Source organism: Cucumis sativus, chromosome 3 (genome assembly GCF_000004075.3).
Source record: "Cucumis sativus cultivar 9930 chromosome 3, Cucumber_9930_V3, whole genome shotgun sequence".
In the NCBI taxonomy this organism is placed as follows: Eukaryota; Viridiplantae; Streptophyta; class Magnoliopsida; order Cucurbitales; family Cucurbitaceae; genus Cucumis; species Cucumis sativus.
The window spans coordinates 5736479-5744902 of record NC_026657.2 but is presented as its reverse complement, the minus strand read 5'-3'; the positions used below and the strand labels follow the sequence as shown (position 1 = coordinate 5744902).

The window sequence follows — 8424 nt, the reverse complement described above, 5'->3', positions numbered from 1 at the left end:
CTGCTTATATGATATTAAACACTTCATAATCGTTTTCATCACGACATAGTTCATATAAAGAAACACTTTACATGCATGCTTCGCCCAAAGCACCAACAATGCTAACTCTTACAAATGTTTGAGGAACGAGAATAAGGAATTTCAAACTAAATTTTGCATTATTTGATCTTTACAACTTGGTCCAATTTTTGATAAAACTACAAAGATATATATAATATGGCTTGCCTAAAGGGAGTTGGACATGCCAACTCCACTCAAATCATTGCACCTCAAATTTAAGGGTCATTTCCAAATAAAATGGATAGATTCATGAGTATTTAGGTAAAACGAGTGTGTGTGTTTTTTTTAATTTCACACGATATAGGGCATTCATCTCGACTTTTTTCTCACTCTCCTAAATAAGAGACACATTCTATTTTTTTTTATAAAAAAAATCATTATTATTGTTTAATTTATTGTATAACTTTATTATATAAATTTAATTTTGGATATGATTCAAAAATAATTTATGAGAGATAAAATATTTGGAAGAGTTTAAATATTAATTTAATGTGAATTGGATTCCTATTAAAATTATTGGTTATGAGAGAAATTTTTATTTGAATATGATTCAAATTCAACTAGCTTATATTTAATTTAGTTATTAATTAATTTAAAGAATTAATTAATAATTTAGCTTAATATTATTTAATTATATTAATATAAAATTATAAGATATTGAAAAGATATTTACTAAATAAGATTTAAATAAAATATATTTAATTAATTATTAACTAATTAATTAATGGTTAATTAATTAGTTGATTTGATATTTCTATTAATTTAATATTTTTTAAATAAATAAAATCTCACTATTCTCTTTTACTTTCTTTTTTACTGAGAGAAGGAAAGAGAGTTATAAATACATAGAAGAAAATGGTTTTTCTTCACCTAATAATTTTGATTTTCTGCAAAAGAGTTTCTCTAAAAAAATCTCTAAGCTTTTTTTCATCCCAATTGCTTCCATCTCATGATAATAGGTCTCCTAGATGATAGGTTGCGAGAGGTGATGTTCCAATTTGAAGATTTATTTTGTAGATTTACAGATGTCAAGGAAGTAACTCTAATCTATAATTAGAAAGCATGCTTAGTAAGAGAAATTGTTTCTTTATTATTTTGTCAAGGTATTTTGGAATTCTTAAATTAAATTAAGAAGTGGTTCTGTAAAATCGACAAGGGCTTTTATTCCTTCAAGTAGCACATGTAGCTTTGTCATAGTAGTATAGTGTTTACATTTAATTGTTAATGATGCTCGATTTTACTTGATTTTCCATATGCTTTAAATTTCTTTTATGAATGTATTTGTATACCTACGAGATCAAGACACATTGACAATCCACTTGAAGCACAATGTATTATGTTTTTCTGTGTTTTTTGTTTTTTACTTATGCAACTCAGTTGACTAACATGTTTGCGTTTGTTTTTTAGTATGACAAGTTCTTCCAGGGTCTCTAAGCACTTGTGGATGAAAAAGGAGGAGGTTACCCTCATTGAGTGCTTGGTGGAGTTAGTCTCCATCGGTGGTTGGAGGTCCAACAACGGGACCTTTAGACCCGAGTACCATAGTCGACTGCAAAAGTTGATGGCTGAGAAGATGCCAGGACGTAACATCCAGGCTTTAGCTATCGGATAAAGACCCTAAATAGGACGTTCCAGGCCATAGGAAAATTGCACGGCCCGTCGTGCATTCGGTTAAGTTGAAACAATGAATAAGTGCATCATTGTGGAGAAGGAATTGTTAGAAAATTGGGTGAAGGCATGTTATTTGTTTCGTCAACCTTTATTCGTTTCTAATAGAAAATAAACTAACAATTTACTGCAACACTTGAACAGAGTCATCCTATTGCCAAGAGCCTTCTAAACAGATCATTTTCCCATTATGATGACTTGTGCTATGTAATGAAAAAGATCGTGCAACAGGAGGGCACACAGAGACATTCGTCGATGTGGGGTCGAATGTGTCAGGAGAGGGCACACAGAGACATTCGTCGATGTGGGGTCGAATGTGTCAGGAGAGTACGATGAATTTTTTGCTGACAATGGAAACGATATAGAGATCCCTATGATGTATAGTCAGGGACTAGACATGTTACCCGATGACATCATGAGCACATGACCCAGACCTAGTCGCTCAAGTGAGAGTAGGAATGGTTCAACCGTGTCGAAGAGGAAGCGAGAAGGCCAGACAGTAGAAACTGTTGAAATCATTCGCAATGCAATGGGATTATGCGAATGACCAGTTGAAGACCATTACAGAATGACGGAATGTACGAGGCCAAGATGGAAGCAGAAACACTTATAATTAAGGTGTTTGTTAGAGGGTAGAGAAGTTATGGCAATAGCTCCAAACCAAAATGGATATAAAAATAAGAAGATTCGAAGTTGTATTGTGGAAATTGAAAAAGGGGTTGAATTAAAGGTAGATTAGATTATTATACATGTACCGGTGGATATTAAATGAGACACATGGTTGAACTTAAATGGGAATTATAAAATTGTATTATATTATTGTTTGTTGGTTTCTTATATGGAAAGAGACGCCGTTGGATTCGGCTCTACCCGGCGATAAGAGCGCTCTCCTTTCGCACATCACAAATCTTTTCCTTCTAAAATCTTTTTTAAATTATTATTAGTAATAATATATTTGTAACATAAAATTCCGGTAATAAAAAAAAGCAAAGAAAAAAAATAAAGAAAGAAGAAAGAAATCGAACTCGTTTTCTGAGAGACCAAAATCTCACATTTCTTTCCATTAATATCTTGGTTTGGCTTCTTCTCCAAATCACAGTGCGCCCACCAACCCCACCCCAATGCCAATTTGAGTTACCTCAATCTCTTTCAAATGTGATTCTAACTTCTTCATATTCCTCCTTTTCGCTTTCGTTTTCCCTTTTCAGATCGCTTATTGCTCCATCCTTTGCTGAGGATTCAAACCCATTCTTCCTGAGGTTTTTCTATTGCATTCTTTTCTCTCTCTCTCTCTCTCTGTTTTTTTTTTTTTTTTTTTTTCCTTTTTCCTGCTCTGTTATTGTACCCTTTTTCAGAAGATCATACTTCTCATGATTTGTTGTTTTGGGGACATTGGCAGAATCGTCTCCTAGTTCTTCTTTGATCACAACGGTTTTACATTACGTTTCTTCCATTATTTTTTCAACTTGGGTTTACCTCGAATGCCTAGAGATTTCTCACAGTTCATTACTTTCCCTGTGATCAATTTAAGAAACTGGGTGTTGGTTGGCGGTTTGATGGGTATTTAACTTATGCCCTTTATGTGTTTTGTTGTGTAGTTGAATAGGATTTGGGAGAATCAAAACTGGGAAACTGAAGAATCTGTTTCTGATTTTTTTTTTTTTATTATTATTTCTTGTTTTGGGAGCCACAATAGCAATGCCACGGTGTAGGATGGACAAGGAGGAAGGAGAGAAGCATCTTGGTTTGCTTAAACTGATGCAGATTTTATCATTTTTGGTTGTTTTTGTGGCTGGAGTTGTTATTGGATTAGCAACAACTTCTCACGTTAGCAGATACTTTACCTCACAGACTGAGCTTTACTCTTTTATCAATCATTTTTCGGTTCCCACTACTCATGTGGAAGAGAATTGTACTGATTCAAACATATGTGAGAGAAGGGATTGTTCTAGCTTTCATACGTTTATCCATCCAGATAATCTGACTCATGCTATGTCTGATGATGAGCTTTTCTGGAGAGCTTCAATGGTGTCAAAGAGAGAGAATGATTATCCCTTCGAAAGAGTGCCAAAAGTGGCCTTCATGTTCTTGACTAGAGGCCCTCTGCCCATGCTGCCATTATGGGAGAGGTTCTTTGCTGGCCATGAAAAATTGTTTTCTATTTATGTGCATGCCCTTCCAGGCTATAAGCTAAATGTGTCCACAAGTTCTGTTTTCTACCGACGGCAAATACCCAGTCAGGTATTTCTTTTTCTTTCTTCAATCTGTTTGGTATTGATATCGTACCATTCTACTTTCTCGCTGCCATGTGCTTGTTAGTATATTCAATGTCTGCAAAATGCACCATAGCAATTAGTGACATATAAATTAGATACCTCCTAAGCTTTTAGGAAACACCATTATGTGTTCAGTGTGAAGGCCCAAACTTAAGTTATCAATTTGAAATCATGGTTTTTAAATCTTACTGAGTTTTGCAACATTAAATCTTGTAGGATAAGATCACATATCCTCCATGATATCGAAAAGAAAGAATAAGTACATTGGTAAATTTGAGACTGAAGGATTTTGATGTGAACATGTATAAAAACACGGGTGATGTTTCTTTTGTCCGCCTTGTCAAACTACTGTAGGTTCTAAAGGAAAATCCCTTCTCATTGATTGTTGAAGTAATCTGCAGTTTGTGGTTGTGCTATCCTTCAACAGAGGCAGAAAATTTCATCCCAGATTTCCTTATTAAGAGGGTATTTGGGGACAAGGAGTGAGTTGTTGTAGTCTTAGGTTAATGTAATTGAGTTATAATAGTTTGTGTTTGGGATGTAGATTATTTTAGTTCGAGTTAAAATAGTATGTATTTGTGGTGTAGATTATTTTAGTTTGAGAAGGAAACAGTAAACACGGTAGTAAATAATAAAAAAATAAAAAAACGATGAATGTCAAATAGTAAAAACTATAGCAAATGGTAAATAGCATAATGAGGATTTTTAAATAGTGTTTACTCTAGTTAACTAGAGACATTTATATAGTATATTTACTGATCTAGAGGTTGTTATTGTAGTCTTGACAAAGGGCCCCTAAGTAATTTCAAGGTAGCAACTAGACAATAATGGTTTGAAAATGACATCTAAACAAGTAGCTTATGTTGTTTCTCTACCTCCTTATCTTTGTGATTCCTTTCCTTCAGAATATGTAAGTCCTGTTCATTTCTTTTGAAAGATAAATTATAAGTAAATACTAGATACTAACTAATCGAAAGACTGTGATCATAAGGAATATGACCCTCACGACCTTGAACATGATATATTCGATAGGTTATATAATTGTCTCCTTGAGTTCTAAGGAATACAAACCTCTAAAATAATGTGTGTTCCCTTGCTACTGTTGGAAGCCGTACGCCCAAAAGTACTGAAGCTTTTAAAATAATGGCTCAAGGATCACATGCGTAGAACACCGGTGGAAACTATTGAAAATTGAACTGAGATAATATCCTAAACATTGTCTTTATGCCATGTAGTCGTCAACAGTAATCCTGAATTTTATTTGACTCTGCTAAGTTCTATATGGTACCTCTGATTATATAACCTCTTTTCAAGTGTTCTATCAATCTTGGAACAAAAAAAGAAAAAACAGACTTGCTTTCAGATTCTCGAATTTTGCATTACCCCTATCAAATTGCTTTCATTTTCTTTGCAGCGTGTTTCTTGGGGAACGGTATCACTTGCAGATGCTGAGAGGCGGCTTCTAGCAAATGCCCTACTCGACTTCTCAAACGACCGTTTTGTCCTGCTTTCTGAGAGCTGTATCCCAGTGTACAACTTTCAAACTGTCTATGAATATCTGATAAACTCTGCCCACAGTTTTGTAGAATCATATGATGAACCAACCCGATACGGACGTGGTCGGTACAGTCGCCAAATGCTTCCAGATATTAAGCTCCAGCATTGGCGGAAAGGATCCCAGTGGTTTGAACTCAGCCGTGCTCTTGCTGTTTATATTGTTGCAGACATCAAATACTACACTCTTTTTAAGAAGTTCTGTAAGCCTGCTTGCTACCCAGATGAACACTATATCCCAACATACTTGAACATGTTTCACGGTTCTCTGAATTCAAATCGCACAGTGACGTGGGTCGATTGGTCAATGGGAGGTCCACATCCAGCAATGTATGGACCAGCTAACATTACTGAAAGTTTTATAGAATCTATAAGAAACAATGGGACAGAGTGCCTATATAATTCAGAGATCACTTATGTTTGTTACCTCTTTGCTCGGAAGTTTGCTCCATCTACCTTGGAGCCCTTGCTCAACCTAACTTCATCAGTTATGAAATTTTGAATATTCTAGTCAAAATCTGACACATCTGATGTTCTTTTCTTTTCTTCTCTTTTTTTTTGGGGTGGGAGGATGGATTAACTAAGTTCATAGGCTTTGGTGGCAAGTTTTGTTATAGTTGCCCACTACTTTGGTGGAAGAAAGATTAAGTTTTGGTTCAATTGTATAGATTTTTGGTAAGAGATTTGAGTTCCCCTTTTTAGTGGAACACTCGAAACAATTGAATCCTTCAAAGAAGGAAAGAATCATGTGTAGCAATATTATTTTATTCATTTCTCATCTATTGTTAAGATTTGTCTCAATAGAGGAAACGTCTCCATATGGATGAAGATAATTCTTTCCCATTAAATAGAGATTATAAGGAAAATAAGTTTGGAAGGAAAGAATTACCAATCAGGAGCCAATTACAAATAAGGAAATAAAACAAAATATACAAAAGACAGTTGTTCCATTCCCAATTTGCTAACTAAGTTTACAAGGTTTTTGTTGTTCAATCCTTTGGTGAGGATATCTACTATTTGATTATTGGTTGACATAAAAGGTGTACACATGAGACCATTATTCAGCTTCTCTTTAACTTCTATGTGCTTCGTTCTATCGTTTTGAATTGGATTATGAGCAAATACTAATGAAAGACTTATATCACAATAACTCTTTTAGGATTTTTCTTTTTTTTTATTAAAAGTATTTCTTTTCTACTTCTAAACTGAACTACATTTTGCTTTTAACTCTGAAGCTAAAGGCACCACATACCTCTTTTTACAGAACATGACATTGTATGAATTATACTATGAAATTCAATGAGATGAATGTTATGATATGAAATTAAGGGAGAGCTATAGGAAGATTGGTAACCTACGATATGTTAGATATCTCATGATATTGTATCCACTATGTGAGAATATGTATCTCTCATTTAATCAATATTAACCAATATCAGTTTTTTGCGATAATTATTATGGAACTTATCCCACTTTCTATTTGTTTTTCTTACAAATACAAAATACTAGTTCTCACGATTTGAAACATAAGTTTATTTTGATTGGATTGTTTCTTTTCACATATGTTTGTTCAATATGTCTAAGTACATATTACTTATTTTTCATAAATAATATATATGGTGAGCAACATTGTATGCAAAAATGTTGTCAAGTTATTTAAGTACGATTCTATTTCTAATCATGACATATAATTTTATCGAGATCTCTTTACTATCCTTATTTACTTTAAGATTCTTATGGGTACCCATATTCAGGATTTCTTCTTGAATATCCATATTCTTAACCAAAACATTAATTGATTACTTCTTCTTCAAGGATCTTTCTCTTTGGAACTCGCATTTGCCTATCACGCTTCAAGCATGTAGTATTGACAACTTGTTGCACTGGGATATCATTCTTAGATGGTATCTTTGTAACCGTTGTAACTCGATCACTTTCTTACAATTGTAAATGTTATGTAAATACATGTGTATTTGATTTGGTATCATTTTATTACAAATGAGACATCTTTGGAACTTCTAGTTCAAAGTAATCTTCGTGATGATCAAAATGAGACAATACTTAATGCATTTAATTCAATTTATTTTTTTAACATTTTTTTAATTTCTCCCCCATAGTATTGAAAAAGTTGTCTGATTAGTGAGAACTAGTAAATTACATAGTAAATATATTATTCATCCAGGGTTTAATTGTTCCATCATCTTAAGCATGATCTCATATAGATTTAGAAGCTTTGATATTCAAACATATGCTACAAGATGTTCGTTCACTTATCTCAATCAATTATCAAATGTTTGGGATGCAAACTCACTAGCATCCTCAAAACAATATAGTAAGCATATCTTTGACCATCCACAAAATGTGTCAACAAGAATTAATAAACCATGAATCTGATCTTCCAAAATCATGAAAGTTTTAATTTCAATTTTCGCTAGTGAGAGTTTAATAATGAGAAAAAAGAAACCTTGACAATTTATTACATGAAAAAATCTTCTAGTTGGTTCTTCTAGTTCTCCAATGGATATCAATGTATATTTTCAATCATGCATTAATTTCATTATTGACCCAAAATGACTCTCATGTCAAATAAAATTATATTTGGATCAATGAACTCCAGGTTCATTGTTGCATATATATCAATTACACGAATATGTGTAATATAATTGAGAAGTAAAAGTAGACAAATTTTCTATATATGCACGATTTGCATAAGATTATTTATATAATATATGCATATCATATATTATTCTTATAATCAATCTCTCTAGATGATATCAATTACAACATTTGTCTTCCCAATTTACTAAACTTCTCTTTTGATAGATTTACAAAGATGATAAAGTATATCAAGACCAATCAAGACTAT

At 33.1% G+C, this 8424-nt stretch overlaps 1 protein-coding gene across 2 annotated transcripts; it reads left to right on the top strand.

The window, feature by feature from the left end:
- The first annotated feature begins 2714 nt into the window (after window positions 1-2714).
- LOC101215808 (glycosyltransferase BC10) lies at window positions 2715-6347 on the top strand. 2 transcript variants are annotated; one of them, XM_031881778.1, is made up of 3 exons: window positions 2715-2987; window positions 3327-3969; window positions 5419-6060. In XM_031881778.1, the coding sequence occupies exons 2-3, from the start codon at window positions 3427-3429 to the stop codon at window positions 6058-6060; spliced, it is 1185 nt and encodes a 394-aa protein (XP_031737638.1). In that variant the 5' UTR covers window positions 2715-2987; window positions 3327-3426. The 2 variants fall into 2 exon arrangements, with proteins under 2 accessions (XP_031737638.1, XP_011650576.1); XM_011652274.2 differs by having other exon boundaries at window positions 2716-3969; window positions 5419-6347.
- The last annotated feature ends 2077 nt before the right edge of the window (window positions 6348-8424 follow it).

What these genes read in the sequence shown, in the direction of transcription:
- LOC101215808 (XM_011652274.2), top strand. Translation starts at nt 3,427, where the DNA reads ATGCCACGGTGTAGGATGGACAAGGAGGAAGGAGAGAAGCATCTTGGT. An exon ending in GACGGCAAATACCCAGTCAG is followed by an intron (nt 3,970 to 5,418) that starts GTATTTCTTTTT and finishes TTTTCTTTGCAG; the next exon opens with CGTGTTTCTTGGGGAACGGT.